This window comes from Aulostomus chinensis, chromosome 14 (assembly GCF_037954235.1).
Source record: "Aulostomus chinensis isolate RoL2024-O1b breed Wild chromosome 14, RoL_Achi_v1.0, whole genome shotgun sequence".
Lineage (NCBI taxonomy): Eukaryota > Metazoa > Chordata > Actinopteri > Syngnathiformes > Aulostomidae > Aulostomus > Aulostomus chinensis.
The window spans coordinates 13,719,989-13,739,274 of record NC_141333.1 but is presented as its reverse complement, the minus strand read 5'-3'; the positions used below and the strand labels follow the sequence as shown (position 1 = coordinate 13,739,274).

Genomic DNA, 19,286 nt, shown 5'->3' with positions numbered 1-19,286 from the left:
TTCATGAAATTGAAAGAACATTCAGAGAATGCAAAATGTGTCGAAACCTCACGATGACGCCACGTCAGCCTTACGTCTCATACTGTGTCAACACCCGTCACCCAGGACGTAACGACTGAATGAGCACATTTCTCAAAATTGCTCATTGTGAGGCAGAGCTCTCGACTTAAGTGGCATTTACCAACCTAACCTGGTTTTATTACTGTTCTGGAGGTTTTCACTGAGAGGTTCATTTATCTGTCATTCTCTGAAAGCCTGCATTGATACGCTCTTACTCTGAAAAAATTTGCCGAAATGGCTTATCTTGAGTTACAGAGAGATAAATGAGATAGCCCTGAAAATTAAACGGAAGCTGGGTTCTATAGAAAAATTCCAGATTACTCTCTGGAAACTTGTGCAAATACCCCCCCCCCCCCGCACTCTCTTACTGATAAAGAGACTCTCTCTGGGGAGAAGGAGAGGAGATTGTCATACCATTTATGGTATGCAAGAATGTTTGTTGGTTCCCTATGACACAACTCTAGTTGTGACTCATTTATTAAAATTGAGATTAAGCCGTGTTCTTACATGCACATGTGTAGAAGGACAAGTAGATTTCTCATCTTAACCATGGATTATTTAGTATATGAATGATGTCACTTTAGCTCAAGTTTACCAGGGATGAAGTGAAGTAGTATGGTCTTCGGTCCACCATGCTGTGATAATGCGATTCTACGTTACTCAGAGTGCAGCTAAACTGTTTCAGGCCTTAATTGAATTTGGCTCTGACCCTTACAGCAGTCCAACTGGATGCTTGTGTTGTTGATACTCCCGATGCAAAGTCAACCACAATCCATTTAATAACTCGACTGTAATGATTGAGTGTGCGGCTTTAATTGTTTGTAAGCGTACCATCTCCACTGGCTGTGAATCTCAGTAAAGTGGGTTGGTTGTCATGTGACAGCAGTAAAAGCCAGCAAAGAAAGTCGGGACAAAACATGGTTTAGTTTACCAGGTTGGGAAAATGAATTGCAAGCTTGGTCATCAGGGTAAGAGGCAGTGCATGCCGAGGGAGGGAGCATTCACTGTGAACCAGTTGTGATGTTTGGAACTTACGGCGGAGCCTCGGACAAACCTATAAAGAATTCAGTGACCCTGGTGCACTGCAGACTCACACCATCAACAGAGATCAGGGAGTGAGGAATTAGTCTGGCAAATTGTATCCATCCTTAAATATATCTGTATATATCTGTTGTCATCCAAATCCTTATTCTAATGCAGAAGTTGCTCGTCGATTAACTAATGCATAGTTACTTTTATATTATGTTACTCACAGTTCCCCCGGACATGTTTGAACTCAAGAATAAAAGTTGACCTACTTCAAATCTACAGCACATCACTCAGCTGTCCAAGAGATTTTAGTCTTTTTTTTGACGGCTGTATGCCTCATTTCCTTTTGCATGATGTTAGAGTCGGTAAATGTAAACACATGAGTCGGTCTGAAATCATACTTTTCAAAGCCAGACTAACATAGCTCAATAATGCAGTTGGCAATGAAGAGGCTTCAATCAGCCCCAAACTGGCCTGGTATTCTGCAGTGTCAGAACCATCTGGTAGAACATAGATTGAAAATTGGACAAGGTTGAATGATGCGTCCTCTGTTGTGGTCTGCGATCGCTCCACACAGTACTGTTATTTTACATGTCAGTGAGCATGCACGCTAGGGAGGTAAGGCGGGTGTGTTGGGGGGGGGGGGGGGCTGTGCACTGTATTGTGTAATTAAATGATTTGGTATTAGGTTTAGATGGTTTGTGTCCAAGGTACACCACAGATCTAGTTAAGATAAACCTTGGTGATAGTTGCTGAGCTCTAGTGTTACTGATGGTATCACCTAAATACACCTACCAAAGTCAAAGTTTCTTTGATGTTAGGTGTTAAAAATTCCATCTAAAGGAAAGAGAGCAGTGCAAACTTTGAACTGTCCTCAGTGAAATGTTTCCTCTCATGTACTATCTGTCTTGTCACATGTAAAGAAGCGTGAAAGCATATGTCATCCTTCCGCATGCTCCGTTTGTCTGCTTGTTTGTCAGAGCGTGTGGAGGTTTAGGCCTTCGTTGTTTAAACAGCCATTCATCTGGTAGTTAATGAGTTTTGCATGGACTTTTCAGGACATGCAAGTGTTGCAGATGCGTATTTTCTATGTTTGCATGCAGTTTTTCAGTCAAAATCATGCACGTGAAAGAGGTCACTTCACATTAAAAAGCCTGGGTGGAGTTGGAGATGAGTGTGGAAGAGTATGGCTGTGAAAAGCATTCAAAATATGCAAACAAAAATTGATAGTTGGGTGAGAGAGGAAAGGAGGAGGTGGTGGGGGTTGAGAGGGGTAGAGGAAGTAGGTAATGGAGAAGGGAAGTAGGTTGAGAGGGCTATGTGCCTGTGGCCAGGCCCGCTGACTCAGCATGAGGCAGCCAATCATTAACACAATTGCACATTGCACACATACCCACTAATATATGCACATGTTGGTTGGTGGACACGCTCTCACAGAGGGTCTCATGCGCCAACCACTTTAACACAGCTGCTACAGAGCAAACGCTAGGCACATTCACACACGCGCGCACACACACACACACACACACACACACACACACGCTCACAGATTTGTGCAGCTATCTTTGTGCAGCCATCTTTGTCAGGACATGACATTGACTTACAATCTTTGTGGACAGCCTAAACCAAAGACTAATCCTAACCCTAACCATAACCGATTCATACCAAAAGAGCAGTTTTGGACTTAAAGTTGTAGGTTTAGGGCGGCACGGTGGTGCAGTGGTCAGCACTGTCACCTCAGAGAAAGAAGGTTCCAGGTAGAGTCCTGACTCCAGCACAGGATCTTTCTGTGTGAGTCTCCATGTTCTCCCTGTTCCTGTGTGGGTTCTCTCTGGTACTCCAGCTTCCTCCCACAGTCCAAAGACATCAAGAGAGGACGAGGCTGATTGATACTCTAAATTGACCGTAGGTGTGACTGTGAGTGTGAATGGTTGTCTGTCTACATGTGATGGTCCTGAGATGGACTGGTGACCTGTCCAGGGTGAACCCTGCCACTCACCTGAAGAATGTTGGGATAGGCTCCAGCCCCCCACGACCCTTAACAGGATAAGCGGAAGAAAATGGATGGATGGATGGATTGATGTAGGTTTAATGATGGAAATGGGTTTAAGATCAGGTTATGGATGTAGCATGATTTGGTCATACTATGATGTCATCAGACAGCATTGGTTTAAAATGACATATTGCAATTGGCTAACGTGCTGATTTCTGCCAATTTGACAAAAATAATAGACTACTCTTTCCTTCAATACGTTTTCAACGTTCACACAATGTCCCTGCTATGAGGAACAAATAAATATGACTTTACCTCACCTGCAGTAAGTAGAAGGACATTTCTTACTTGTCCCTGTGAATGAATATTATATACATTTATGCATTGTACTTAATGTCTGCATCTGCTGTTGGACCATCACAATACCAGTATACATGATAATAATTTCACTACAGGAGAGGCTTGGTGATCTTCACTTGGTGGATATTGGCAGATAATCCAGAAATGCACTGGTCTGGGGTTAGAGGCTCCTAGCGAATCCACTGTCAATGAAGGATACGCAATGTCTTGCTTTGTCAATCTCCCCGAGTGTGTGTGTCTGTGTGTTTGTGTGTGTGTGTGTCTGTGTGTATTTTCAGACACCTTTTCTGGTATACACATTAACCCTAGACCGCCCCTTACAGCAGCAAAATGTAATTTCTCAGGTTTTGGTTTAAATTAGGGTTAAGATGTGAATTGAGAATAAATGTGCCACAGAAAGCGAGGAACTACAAAAATGATGGTAGTGAACTTTAAATTTCCAGTTGGTTCTCACAAAGATACCTCTACAGGTATACTCACTCATTTTCACACTGTGAACAGTCATTTAGAGGATTGCAGCAGGGTGCTCGCCAGCTGCACACTGTTGCAGAGCTTGTCTGTCTGCACGGGGAGCCACGGAGCACCTCATACTGCAGTCGGTCTAAATGTAGAAGCAACCTGACGTCTGACAAGGTCCCCAACCACAGTTCCAAGATCACCTTCCTCTAAGGTCCTGCTCATTGTCGTGCACTGGAGCGGCTGAGAGGAACCTGATACTAAGATTGCGGCTAGGAGAAGTGCTAGCCCATTCTGTCAAAAGTGCCCACTCAGGTGAAACTTTCTGGTAATATTGCACGCGATTGTTCCGTAGTTTGGTTATTATTAGTCGCCATGTATCAGCAATTTAAAGCATCAGCACGCAATTTCTCTCCCTCCCTGCACTGCTTTGTCTGTCTGTGACATGAAGCTTTGCTCAAACCAAACATGCGCCACCCGCCCAGCTTCTGTCTTTCCTTCCCACATATTCAAAGACATTGACACACAATTCAGAAATTGATGTCACACAACCAAACATTCAGGCATGGTCTTAAGTTTTATCAGAGCTACGCTGCTGCAACAGTGGAAAACAGAGCCATTCATCTCCCGACCCACATCCAGTCACTCGCTAGCAATAACACCTGCATGAAGCATAAAAAAATAGCATTCAAATTCTCCTCTACACCACCACTTCCTCTGCATGGTCAAATTGTTTTATCCTAACCACAACACTCTCCTTATGAACCAGAGTAGCATATCACCAGAGTAGCATATCACCAGAGTAGCATATCACCAGAGTAGCATATCACCAGAGTAGCATATCACCAGAGTAGCATATCACCAGAGTAGCGTGTCACTGCGTTTTACATCAGTTTTAGAGTTGCGCTCACAATATCTCATTAACATTCTGAATAAGATGTTAACGCCCCTTTAATATTCCCTTCTGTCTGTCGCTCTTGTTCTTCTTGCAAAAGTAAACGTGTAGCAGTCAAAACAAACAAAGACCGCTCACATCATACAGCATCATATCGGGATGTGTCGTTGACTGTTCAGTATTTATTTAAATGCCACGCGAGTGCCACAGAATGTTCCCAACTGTGTTGATTTGGCAGTTTTGGGCACGGATGAAAGGTTTTTGTGAGTTTATAGTATTGGCAGGGTAGATCCAGCTTGTAATGCACACCAAAAACAACAGCTTTTTTTTTTCTTTCATAGAAAAAGCTCTTAAAGTATGCTTCTTCCTCAACACTAAATAGAAAACAGGCACAAAAGAGAGGAGTAGTTTGCTGTTGAAGCACCAGATAGCTGACAGAGAGCTAAAACAGAGCTGAGGAAGGATAAAAGCTGGACTTGTAGAACATTTACCAGCTATCTCCACAAGATGTTGTGACAGGGTCACATGTGGCGCGCATCTTTTACCTTGACACCTTTTGTATTCTTCAAACGCAAACATATTTTCGACATGAGTGCTGCTTCCATCAGTCTATTTTTAATGCATCATTTTAAGGTAAAGTTGAAGCAGTAAAGCAGAATTTATCCCTGCTTGATGCGTTGGTTGGAGATGGAAATCCCTTTTTTAAGTAATCTCTTAGATGGCAAATATTAACCTATCTGACCAACTCTTCCTACTTCTGGTGTCTTCCCTGATATTCCCAAACTTCTTCTCCAGACAGCATCGAACAAGACAAAAGCATTCCTCAAAACCTCTCTGTTTCTCTCGGCTGAAGCGACAGCCGGACAAGACAACTTCTTATTCTACTCTGTTAACAGCCAAGTTTATCATTGCCTTTACTGCCATTCTCTGATGAAAAGACATTGCGTGTCCTCGCGTATTTGCCCAAAACCAGTCAGGGGGAGAAAGTAAAATAAAAATGAAAGTGAGCCTGAATTTCCTTTTTGGGATATTTCTAATATTAGCTTAAAATTGACTTGAGATTTAAATGGGAATGTGACGATCGATCATGGGGATATTTTGTTTATAACAACCCCCATTTGATGTGTATGGTACATCTCCAACCATCCATCCATTTTCTATACTGCTTATCCGTTGTTGGTGGGGGGGGGGGGGGGGGGGCTGTAGCCTATCCCAGTTGACATTGGGTCGCAGGGCCATCAGAAGCAATTAGGGGTTCAGTGTCTTGCTCAAGGGTACTTGGACATGGAAGAGAGGATTGAACCAGCGGCCTGTGGATCATAGCCAAAGCATCCGTGTGTGTGTGTGTGTGTGTGTGTGTGTGTGTGTGTGTATGTATGTATATGTGTGTGTGTGTGTGTGTATATATATATATATATATATATATATATATATATATATATATATATATATATACACACACACACACATATACATACATACACACACACACACATACATACATACACGCAGGATAATGAACCAAGGCTGTTTGCTGACTGTCACAGTCAGTTTCTCTCTTCTAGCTGACTGGAATGTGAGGCCTTGACCACTGTAGAGTTTGCTCTCAATCGTTTTCCTCTTCCTCTCTCTCTCTTTCTGTCACCCTTGTTTTCGCCCAGATAGACACAGCCGAGAGGCTTTCAGTAGACAAGAACACACTGTCACCATAGGCTTCACCCTTGGCAGCAGTGTCCCGTCTAACAAGGCCACTCTATAACAGAGTGTCCAGCAGTGGTCGGAGGAAACCAAACTTCATTTTCTCTGCAGTGTGTACACCATAATTTGTGCAGTTTCCGGCTCCATTTGTGTGTGAGTTTGCTTGCTTGTTTGTTTCAGTGAAGTCGACCTCACGTTAGGAATGAATTGATTGGTTCCCTTTCGTGTTGTTCTGGGTACGATGTCAGAAGCATTCTTGGGATGCATTCCGATTAGTTTCTCTATACAGACACACATCTACAGGTCCAAGGGTGTCCTTTCCTCTGCTTGTTTATCTGCATAGCCACATAGCCAGTTTCTTCAGACATGAAAATTGAGAGAGAGACATCTGGGAGCTATTAGAGTCTTTTCTTAAAACAAGACTCTAGACAAGACACGAGTCAGGGAGACCACACTGTCCTGACAGAGTTCAAAATTCCTTGAAAGACCTGTTGTTTTGACAAAGAATGACTAATACTTGATGTGAAGACACTTCAACTCTGGGGAAATCCGCCTCAAATTCTTTCAAGTTAAGCCATTCGAGGACATTAATAGGAAGTAACTGTTTCAAATTAAAATATTACTGGGGATCTTAAGCAGGGAACAAAATATGCGATTATCAAAATGGATAAATGAGATAAAGCATGCCAGTCTGTTGCTGTATACCACAGACGCCGGCACTGTGTGTCTGCCTTGTTCTTGTTGAATCCATAATAAGCGCGATCTTGACATCCAGTCATCCCATTCCAACTAACCACATTAGACTTGCTGTTGGTAAAGTGCCTAAGTGATGACTGCGTCTAGAAGCTACAGTCATCAGCCTGTAAAGAAGACTGCAGCACACACACACACACACACACACACACACACACACACACAAGTTAGTGCCTGTAATTTCATGTGGCCTCGTAAACAGTGCTAATAGTATCAGGAGCAGAAGGAGTCGAACCCGCCCCTGTCGCAGCGATTCATTGACAATTTGACAAGAATATCCTTTTTTCTGTTGAGATTCGGTAGAAAATTGTGAGTTTATAAATGTGGTCTAATTATATCATACATTTTTATAGCATATTTACGTATGTAATACGTGGTAGTACACAGTAATATTACATTATTGAAAGGTTTCCAGGCTCTGCTGGTGGGAAGATTCCTATTAATTATTCAGCTCCATATGGTCCAAGTCAGATGTCGTCATGTGTATTGTTTAACCGAAATATGTGAATCGACAACAAGGAGAACTTTCTATCCGACACGGGATTGACTGCAATCCAAAAACAGACGGACTACCATTGAATACCATCTCGTTTGACTTCAGCTTAAAAAAAAAAAGGTTTCAAGTTTCACCCAGTATGAACTTTGTGTGTCTGTAGTGTGGGCGGATTTTTATGGTGAGCTCATGAATCACCATCTCTTGATGCATATGTAAATTGGAGACAAACACACACTTGCATGTATACTCATACACACACAGTCAGTCCTCATTCTGTCTATGCTGCCTGCGGGTTGAATACTGCATTATGAATGACAGCCACATGTCTCCTAGCTGTCAGCTGGACAGGAAATGTGGGTAATATACCTCCAGCTCTCTGATTTTTCCATCGTTTTTCTCTGGCTTGAACTATTCCATGACATGCGCGCGCGCACACACACACACGCACACATACATATATATATATATATATATATATATATGTATATGTATGTGTATGGGATAGGATGTGGATATATGTATGTGAGAGATTCAACAGTTATAAACATGTGGACTGTATAAAAGATGATTCAGTATGGAAGTAATCTGACAAATAAAAAACAGATGATCGCTCTTCACAATCTTCTCTAGGCTTGGACATATGAAAAGGGTTTATGTTGAAGAAATAGATTTAGATGATGCCAAAAAAACAAACAAACCCATATTCATTGTTGGTTTTAGGTGGAAAGTTATTAAGATTAGGAAGGTCTATCTTTACTTTTGATTAAATGTGAATGAGGTGGATAAACTGCCCAGCAAGCTTTCGTGCAGCAGTCTCCAGTTCTCCTCAGTAGCCGTCAGGTGTAGAATGATAAAGTGTTTAATAAGAAAGAGTTTAATGGAAGCACAGTGACCAGGAACAATACAAGCAGCCATGATGCTTCATCATAATTAGGATTTTTGCTGTAATGAAGCTGTAATGAGACTCAGTCGCTAATCTCCCATGCTATGTACACGTACACCTGCTGCAACAAGTGCTGCTGTGTAATAATAGAGGTGTGCACGAGTGATATCCTTTAACTTAATCCTGTACAAGCTTTTTTTTTTTGTGAAGGCTGTGTTAATTTACTCGGAGGCGCCAGGAGTTAATTTGTGCGCAAGGTCTAGGGTTAATGCGTCCACTTAGATCAGCTAATAGGCTAGCCCTCCTCCTGACAGGTGCTTCTGCTCTCACACATACACACACACACAATAACACACACATGCACGTGTGCGCACACACACACACACATTCTGACACATATTTGCTAAAAGGTGGTATGCTTGCCAAGGCTCTAGAGGATGTGACAGTTTATCGTCACATCAGCCAACTTTGAACACACTCTCGTGTCTGCTGTAAAAATAGTTCTCAGCTCTTCTTGTCCGTTTTGTCAGACATGTTCCTGAATCAGTCAGCTACAGAAATCCCCTCCGGTGCAATGATCTTGCCTTCACAATAAGAGCAGCAGTTAAACACACTATAGTTTCAACTCTGGTCTCTTTCCTTACTTTTTTCATTACTCTCCTGTCATCCCTGCTAATGTGTTGCTGCGCTGTAGGTCCTTCTACTACTCAACAGCGGTCATCAATAATTTCGAGGGCACTTTTTTTGGTAAAATTGTAAATTGAATTAATGTTGACATATAGGCCTGTAAATTTTATAAGCCAGCAGACACATCAATAAATGCCTCTGACGTGTCAATGAAGAAAAAAAAACTTTCTTTTGCAACACTTTCCCTGACAGACAGTTTTCTTATTTGAATACATTTGTGTATTCATACAGCAGCAGGGACAGAAATCACATGTGTAACCCCAGCTGCAAAAGTCAAATGAGGTGAACTGTGCTGATCATCAACATTTTTTTTTTAAAACACACAGCCATCTCATAAGGAAAATAAAAGCTCAACTACTTAGAATTGAAGAACTTTTGAAGACATGATAGAGTAATCAATCATTCATGGCACCATGGCTTGTCCAAGACTTGCACACATACCTTGATATTTTGCCATACTGTACATTTTCCAAAAGCCTGTATAATGTCTTTAACATTTATTGTGTTGTTTACAATGACAAACCCGTGCAGTAGATTTAAGTGCGGTTGTTGGCACACTCATGGGTGCTTGGTAGGTACTCAGCGCTCATCTCATCATGTGCTTGTGCAAATTAGTTTGATCTATGGTGACACTGTCTCATCCAAATGTGTGCTTTTAATAAAATCAAGTTCAAACGCACTTAAGCCACCCTTTTAGTTCAGCATCAGTATTCTAGCAGTGTTGGACTGGTCATTTGGAGTAATGTGAGTTTTCCTGGCAGGCCAACCGTCCATATGGGGAGAACAGAACAGAACAGAACATGACATTTAGTTTTATCTCTGGCTAGCTTCATCCAGATGTGCTTAATACGCTCAGTATGGCCCTGTTCTTCTTGACGGAATGGAAAGAACTCTTGTCCCTCTAGGTCTGGATGATTGAGCTATTTTCGCAAAAGGAAATCCATCTCGCTGCCCTTGCCAACCTCACTACAGTGATTTTGGTACCTTTCATTTACCAAGCTGATAATGGCTTGGTTGAGAGTTAAATGTAACCACATGTGTGTGCATGTTTTTCCTCTCTGTGTGTGATTTTATTAGCCACGTGTTTCTCCAATTTCCTCACACTCCCCTGGTCTTCAGAACCATTGTGAACTTATTCATTAGGGCCTTCTTGGAATGTGTTTCATCTCTGACTGATTTCTTTTTCTTTAGTCACATACAAATTAGCAGATGACTCATCTCCCATCATGCACCACAATGTGCATGCCTCAACCACTTCCTGTGAGTATGCAAAATATGGATTACTCAAGATTAGTGACCTGGGATAGGATAGGCGTGTGTGTGTCTGTGTCTGGGGGGGGGGGGGGGGGGGGGGGGGGTAATTTTCCACCCTCACAATGTGTACATGCTTAAGCCCTTTCTTTTTATGTATCCTGGTGTGGAATTTTGCCTTTATGTTGCTGGAGGTAGGGAGTAAGACACGCTCTCACCATTTGCATCACACCACATTATCGTCTCCATGGTGAGACCATTTCAAGTGCCAATCCATCACAGGGTTCCGCTTGAAATCCAAAGGCACAATATTTTAAAGGAACGGACTAACTTTTAGGAAATACACTTATTAACCATCCTCCTCAAAGCTCTTTCAGTGCATGAGGGAGCTGAGACCAGCAGAAACAAGCTGACTGCTAGTTAGCTTAGCACAGTGAACAGCAGTCCTGTTGGAACTGCGATGAAACTATTTCTGCGTTTAGCTGTTGGTTACTTCCACGCCTCTGAACAGCTGCACTATTGAGTGTTGTTGATGGAGGCAAGGAAAAGCGCTTCGTTTCCCTTCATATCTACCTAGCTACATTGCTACATTGACAAGAACTAGCAGTAGAAAAGTGTGACAAACACTGAAGGGGATGATGCAGCTCTACGGGTCCTCATATTCAAATAACTTTTAATGTAATGTTGTTACTTGATAAACGCAAACATTTAGCGAACAGGTGCAACCACTTTCATCAACACATTCGACTGAAGGACATGGTTGCATTGTATGTTTGTAGCATATAATGTGTATGTATGATCTGTGTTTCTTATATAATTGCTTATACGTAGGAACATCTCTTGTATACTAACACTGGTAACGAAGACTGTTGAAATGGCATTGACTTTAAAAAATAATGACGTATTAATAGCTCATCAGTGGTACCTGCTGGAAAGGTTAGTGTTAGGAAAACACCATTGCTTAAGGTTGTGAGCCTCACAGTTGAAAATATGACTTGAAGGGACTCCCGGCAGTGGTCTCCTGCTGTCGTCCTTTGTTGACCTCTTAGCACATATTTTATGGCTATATATAGATGTCATCACATCCCCGCCTTTGCTCTTGTCAGAGACGTTGATATGAAATGTATTTATAGCTCAGAAATGTTGAGACTGTATGTATGCGTGCGAACTGCAGCATAAGACACTATGCCAACATTTTTTTCTGGCTACTATGCTGCCATCAACTGTAAAATGATGTCAGTAGGCCAAATGAGTCACTCTCTTCTGATTGGCTGGAGGAAAAACTCTTTAGCCTATTAGGAGAAAGAAGAGGCAGATACTCTGTTTGCGATGAAGAGTAGATGGGTTATGGAGGGCGTGCTTTATGAAGATGAAAAGACAAGCTAAGGTCAAGCTAACTGTGGATTCTGAACTAATTAACCTAAATAACCTACTAACCTAAATTGTTAATCAAAGACACACCAGCTATATTCACAAGCACATGTACGTATAGTCTAATACACCGGCTATCCTTTGGATTAGGCTTTGTAAATCCTATTGCCGCCAGTCTGGAAAATGGTGGAAAGAGCACAGAGGGAATCAGTGACAGACTTGAGTTTAAAGTGACACTGAGACGGTCAGGGTGACGTCAGACTCAGTGAGAGAGATGCAAAGTAGACGGAGCCAAAGGAATGAAAGAGAGTGAATGAGTGAACGAGCCGTATTGAGTAGATCCCCACATGAGCCAGCATCCTGACTAACTGGCCCAGTTTATCTTCTTATGCAACAGGCCAGTTGAGTCCATTCACCCTCTCATCAGTTACTTCCAGGAAGGCTAAGAGGGGTGTGTGGGGTGTGTGTGTGTGTGTGTGTGTGTGTGTGTGTGTGTGTGTGTGTGTGTGTGTGTGTGTGTGTGTGTGTGTGTTTGTGTGAAGGGGGGGGTACTGAGAACTTTAGAGAGTGGAGGGTAGCAATGAGGAGCAGCTGCAGATCAGGAATGTGAGGAAAATGACAAAAAAGAGAGAGAGTGAGGAAGGACTGGAGTGGGAGAGTGTTTTCCAGCCACATTGGAGGGCTTTGCCAGCTTCCCTCCTTGGTTACCAAGGCAACCACTTGTTTGTCAGCAAGTCTCTTTAAAACGGACTCTTTTCTTCCTGCTTGTGTAATTTGTCAATTTTCTCAGCCATTTCCTCTTCTGCCTCTGTTTGAATGCTGCACGTTTCTTAATTTCCACTATGAGTGACAGTGTGTGAGTGTTAGGCCCTGAGCTTGAGATTGGAGAGAGTCTGTGGCACTGTCAGAGAAAGGAGGAAGAGGAGGAGGGCTGAATGGTCAGAGGTCCCAGCAGAGTGTAATTCAAGGCCCTTTCACAGAGGACGGGTAGATTATCTCAGTGTCCTTGACCCACTATACCCCCTCTCGTAGGCTGGCATGGACAACCTAAGGCTAGTGTGATAGTGGATGGAAAGGACATCATGACACACACATCACACACACACACACACACACACACACACACACGGAATAATTGTCAGGATGTTATATAATCTCTCAAAAATCTGCATTTGACACAAATGTATGGACTGATTCGGTGTATTTTTTTTCCACTCGGGGCCAAATTTGGCTTTTAGAGCGTTGGGTCAAATGTGTAAATTCTGCAAAAATACACACAAAAACATGTGATTTTCTATGTATGAATTTACATTTGAACATTGGTGAGAACACACACTCACACCATGTATAGGCAGTGAGTTTTTGGCTGCAGTAGGATGGAAAAGTGACAGAAAACCGAGGAGTGACAATTTAGGTGACATTATTATCTAGAAGACGTGATAAATGCTCTTTGTATCCAGTGATTCATGGCGGGTGTTGATTTTATGCAGATCTATTTGTCTATTTTATGGTTTTAGTGGAAAAAATGTCGATGGCAATACCAATGAGATCATGAATTTAATTGTGTGATCAATTTGTAGTCACCGTGAGTGCAGTAGTAGTCAGAATTGTGCCTGGCAGCTTTGCATATTAAAGACAGCAGTGGAGATGCTAGGAGTCGGTTGTTAGATAAGATTTAAATAATTCACTTGACTCAACGCCGCCCCCCCCCATTTCGGGTCCTACGGCCTCAGACATACAAGGGTTCACATCGGTGTGCGGACCTGTTGCCACTGGCACAGATGAGAGGGTGAAATGTAATCCGAGGAAGCCTGTTTGAGTAATACAGTCATGAGATTGACAACATATCAGATTTCAAAACACTGCATGGTGGATTATAACACCACCGGGAAGGATTTTACAATTCGTCAAGTTTGATCACAGACTCTAGAAGTAGTTGCTCATGTTAGAACATATCAGCAGTGTGTGTTTGGACCTGTTTGCCCGTCAGGCTTTTTTTTTTTTTTTGTTCCTGGATAACAGCTCACTCTGTTGTGGTGAAAGTTTAGACAGATGCCCTCTTTTACCAGAGAACTGTGTTGGCACCCACACTGTGTCACTGCACACGCTTCATTAAAGTGAATGAGGGGGCTGTATGTATGTGTGTTTTATTTTTGGTTTTTTTTTTCCACACGTCGCTAAAGTGGGACTGAACAGGTAAACAGTTACTATGATTAATGGCTGTAACCATAGTGACTATAACCACGTGCTGTAATCACTTTGAAAACTTTCTGAGGCTGCTTTCACCGCCGAAACTGTTGAGTTTAAGCTGTATCATCATCATCATCATTATCTTCATCCTCATCACCATCAACATCATTAGAGAGTGTAGAGATGACAGGAAATGAAGAAACTCTGGCCAGAGGGTTGTGTAAGAGAGGCAGACAGGATAGTGACTAACTGGAGACGCATGCAGCACCTATTGGTGATAAAAAGAGAAAATGTGCCTGTTGGTGCATCAGTGAGTGTGAGATCAATAAATCAGATATGAGTTGCAGAGGCAGGTCGAGAGTTTGCAGAGACCTGCCTCCGCCACTCATGGGTTCCAGGCTTTGTGGGTGTGCGTGGGCTTGTGTTTTTCTATGTCGGGGGTGATGTGCAAGACTGTTGTGGGGGGTGCTGTGTTCAGACAGCTGGCTTCTATAAATAAATGTCTCAGGCAGGGGGGACACACCAGGGTGGAGAGAGAGAGAAGGAATCTGTGAGATGGAGGGTTGGTGGTATAGAGGGATTTATACAGATGGACTGAAAACCAGACCAGAATGTGTGGCGAGTGTCCTGCGCTCCACTCAGCTCTCTGGTCACGTCTCAACAAATCAGAAGCCCCGGGGGAGATCATGTGACCTCGGCCCACTGCCAATCTCTTTTCTTCAAATGTGACACGACTGAGAATCACAAAGTCTGTTGCTGTTAGGTTTTATCTCACATCAGTCCTGTCAACTTCCTTCCCTACCTTGTTTTGACGCTTGCGTGTGACGCAGTCTCCATCAAAATGTATACACACACACACACACACACACACACACACACACACACACACACACACACACACATTCATACAGAAGCAAAGAATGTGACCGAAGTAGAAAAAAGAAAGACGTTGTGGTTAGATAGACTGTAATACCGCTGTTGTGTCTTTTCTCACACAAGCAGTTGAAGTATCAGTCCAAAAGAAAAGTCCTGAATTCCCTCACACTTCACGTTCAGCTGACGCCACAGTTCCTCCATTTAATTGTCATGTAATCAGACCCTTGTCAGATCATGTCCTGTAGACGTGTGGCTCGCTAACAACTGATTGAAATGTACTGTATCGCTTTCACTTTCCTGCCTCCGGTTACACACTTTCATTGCATTTCATCAGTGTGTGTACTACATGTGTGTATGGTGTTTTGTGTGAGAGGCTGTAAGCTGGGTTTTGGTTTCCTATCTTGGCGCTATAATGACACTCTAAACACCCGCCTGTCTTCCACTAAACCTGACTCATGTACCTTTCTCTACAAATTCTTAGATCATCTATTTACAAACTTTGCACTCATGATCTCTTTACTGTTTTTCCTTAACCGTGTTGTCTTTTTTACATATTTGCTTGCATCTGCAATGGATTATCTTAGTCAATCCCTCAGGAAGATTACATTTCGTAGAATCCGCTGTTAGACTTGAGGGGAGATAAGCGTGAGGCAAAAGGATGGATATGGGTGGGGGGTGGGGGGGGTGGGGGTGGGGGTCCGGAGACGGAGGACAGCAGTGCTCAACCAGTGAGAAGGTGGGGCCTTGTTATCAGGCTACATCAGTATGTCGGGAGGCTGCTCTGTGACTTCCTCTATTTCTGCCTTCAAACCATAAGCAGGCTTGTGATAATAACGTGTAACAGAACTGTGAGCGGCGAAAGAGACCCTCAAGGAGGTTCGTGTGTTCAAGTTCGATTTCTACGCTAACAGTCTTGGGCTCAATCCACCTGAGATTCACATCTGTAATCACCAAACCAACATTCTAGCACGATCAGTAGCACCAGCCAACCAAGGGTCATAGTGCACTTTATCAGATTTCTCTATTTAAACCCGATAAATGAGTCAACGATTATCTGACGCTTATTCTTCTCTATCTCTAACACATAGAGTGGTGTCATTATCCAAACCAATCATATCTTGCGTTGCAGTCACATGTTATTAATAACACTTACAATTATTCTGTTAAGTCAGCTTTCGTTTTCAGTGTAATATTCTGTGCTTCATGTCCAATGTTAATTAGCTCTGAGATTTCACAACAACAACAAAGCCAAATATCTGGGGCCACCCAGCCAAGATCCCTCCCAAGATTTGTTTCTAATCGTCTATGTTGATTTTCTTACTCATGAGATAAGGTTGTAAAAAAGTAGGAAAGTTTTTTTTCCCTTCATATACTGTAGGTTCATGGGACCTTTATGAAAGAGGCATTAATTAAAATGTCAAAGGAAAAAAAAAGAAAGAAGAAAAACCTCAGTTTTTCAAAGTTAAAGAGAGTGAAAAACATTTCCTGGAAGGTATGGAGTTGTTTCTTGGCCCCCGCTCCAACCCTGCAGCAGGTTTCCTGAGAACCGGCCTGTGAGATTGTGTTGACAGCCTGACACGCAAACAACAACATAACCTCTTTTCTGAATATACAAAAACAACTTGTGAAGAGTATGTGTGGTGAATAGTCTGCTTCACCGCTCGGGCTGAAATGAGGTCCCTTATTAACCCTCAGTAAAAGAACCCTGGGCTGTCACATGCCAATGAGCCTGTCTTCTGCTCTGTCCCTGCAGCCTCTAGCACAGTGGTGCCGGCTGCTGCCCAAAGATGCTGCCAAGATGCCGGAGAGTGCGTGGAAGCTGGTCTTCTACACCATGTCGTGGTGCTACAGCACCTACCTGCTCTTCTTCAGCTCCTACTCCTTTTTCCATGACCCACCCTCTGTTTTCTACAGTAAGATACGTAACTTTGTTCAAAGACACGTGAAATAATGAATGTGATTTCATTTAGCGGCTTATGAACCAAATTGAATCAGTGACATGCTTTCATCTCCTCCCAGTCTTTGAAGCTGGGCCAAAGATCAGAAATTTTGATTTTTCATAGTGCTATTACATTATTTTTATGATTTTGATTTAGATTTTTTTAGATAACGCCAATTAACTGAAGTTATTTTCAGTCTGGACTCTCAATATTCCTCCGTGATCAGGGACTTGGTGAGAGTAACAAAGACCTCAAGCTAAGCAGGACCGTCGTCCTGGGGGGGGTTGCCATTTCTCTCTCTCAGATGAAATATTTAGTTCCAAACATGCATTCATTTCTAAGCATGATGGGAAAAATATTAGCACTCAGTCCTCAATGCCATTCACGGGAAAAGCTCCAGTCTAACCTCTTTTTCCGACACGCATCCGACCGCTGCATCTCCCCAACGCACTGGAGACAAAGAGAATACTCTGTTCATGTGTTTATCAGGGGTGTAGTTCACACAGTAGTTCGTAGCTTTGTACTTATACTGAATGCATTTACTTTTCAAAAGCCACAAGAGGTTTTCTCATAAACTTTTATCCACTTGTATCCAATGTAAAAATCAGATTGGCTTGTGGTTGAGGAAAGTCTTGACGACCCTACGGTATTTTGGCCTACATAAGTGCCTCATCGCTGTGCTGCTCTCTGGAAAGCAAAATGAACCAAAACTTAAAACTTGCAGATTACAGGACAAATTTTTTGGGGGGCTGACGTTGTGAATAAGGCTTTTTTCTTTTTTTTTTTTCTTCTTTTTTTTTTTTACTGCCAGCGAAAGGCGTAGAAACACAAACTGGAAGCAAGTTATAATTACGGAATGTACTCGGTTTAGCTTGGATGTTAAAAAAAAGAACAGAAGAAAAAAGAACCCTAATTGGAGAGCTTATTTGATGACTCCCTCTGCAGTGCTCGTGAAGCATAGATGTGCAGGGGTGATTCCACTTGTAATCCAGTAAAGTCTTTTATAGGCCCCTCCCATCAGACGTGGATGTGTGGGGGCTCCACTCCAACGCCATCGCTCAGAGTGGAGCTAGCAAAGGCTAGTTGATAGTACCAGGTTCATCCTTAATAGCTGCATCACCTCTGATAACTGTCAGCCAGGAATATGTACTCAAGCTGTCTAATGTGGTTTGATTCGGTGTGTGTGTGTGTGTGTGTGCGCGTGTGTGTGTGTGTGTGTGTGTGTGTGTGTGTGTGCGTGTGTGTGAGAGAGAGAGAGAGAGAGAGGAGGTCAGTGTATGTATGTGAAGAATAAAAGCGCTCAGAATCATCTTCTACCCACTTGGCAGCTCTTCAGCTGTGATCCATCTAGAGACCCACCGCTCAATGTTAAATGATGGAGGGTCCAATCAATAAACATTACTCCAGCCCCTCCCACAGAGGCAAACTTAGATACCACGGAGGGGAGCGTCCTCCTCCAACAACTGAAAGCTCAGCAGTGCGAATGTGCATATGGCCTGGTTTGTCTTAAGTACCCCAGAAACATGACACCCCCCCCCCCCCACCCCACCCGGAAATATTGGTTATACTTCAATTACGCCCTCATAAACATCTGTGTGTAAATATAGTCGGAAAATGTGGGCAACCGAAGAATGTAAATGCAAAGGCAAGAGAGCAGCAATTTGTTAAGTGGAATTTAATAAGACAGCCCTAGTAAATAATTTACAAAAAAGATCAGATTTAAATAATACTTTTAAAAATCATTTTGCAAATCCACTCAAGTATTCAGTGACCCATTAAAATACTACACAATAGCATGTGTGATGTAGAACTTTTGCATTAGCTCAAATATTTCCATTAATTTATTCCAAATTGTCCGGCTGCACCCTGATTTGCATCAAAATGAACATGATTATTGTATTGATATTTTAATCCGCTGATGGTCGAGGACATTTGAATGCTAATGTACACGTATGCCTCGTATCAGTGAGACCAGCTGGAACCTGATTGACGGCAGTTCTCTGCAGAGGCTTCGACACACACCGCGGCATCATGTATGTGCTGGATTACAAATAGATAAGAAGCAGGCAGCACTGTCTATAGGCTCAACCTCATAACTCACTACCATTTTAGTGAAACCTGCTCCCAAAATGTTCTCTTAGAAATCGTTCTACAAATAAATTTGTTTTAAAATATCTTGTCAGCTTCTTTTTTAGGCTGATATCATAATCAACATTTTAGAGTTAAAGAAAATCACCTCTGTTGTGCATTATTCTTTTTTCTCTTTTTTTTGGACACAAAAACCAAATTGAAAAACACAGTCTTGATACGGATGATGTTTTTATGAACAAATAACATTTTTTGTGCTT

The 19,286-nt window shown here is 42.4% G+C and overlaps 1 protein-coding gene across 3 annotated transcripts in view; it reads left to right on the top strand.

The window, feature by feature from the left end:
- cers1 (ceramide synthase 1) overlaps nucleotides 1-19,286 on the top strand; it is a 29,412-nt gene that overhangs the window by 4,956 nt on the left and 5,170 nt on the right. For all 3 annotated transcript variants that reach the window (XM_086225411.1, XM_086225410.1, XM_086225413.1), the window contains one exon: nucleotides 16,752-16,911. In XM_086225411.1, the coding sequence (XP_086081537.1) occupies nucleotides 16,752-16,911 (160 nt within the window). The remainder of the gene's footprint in view (nucleotides 1-16,751; nucleotides 16,912-19,286) is intronic.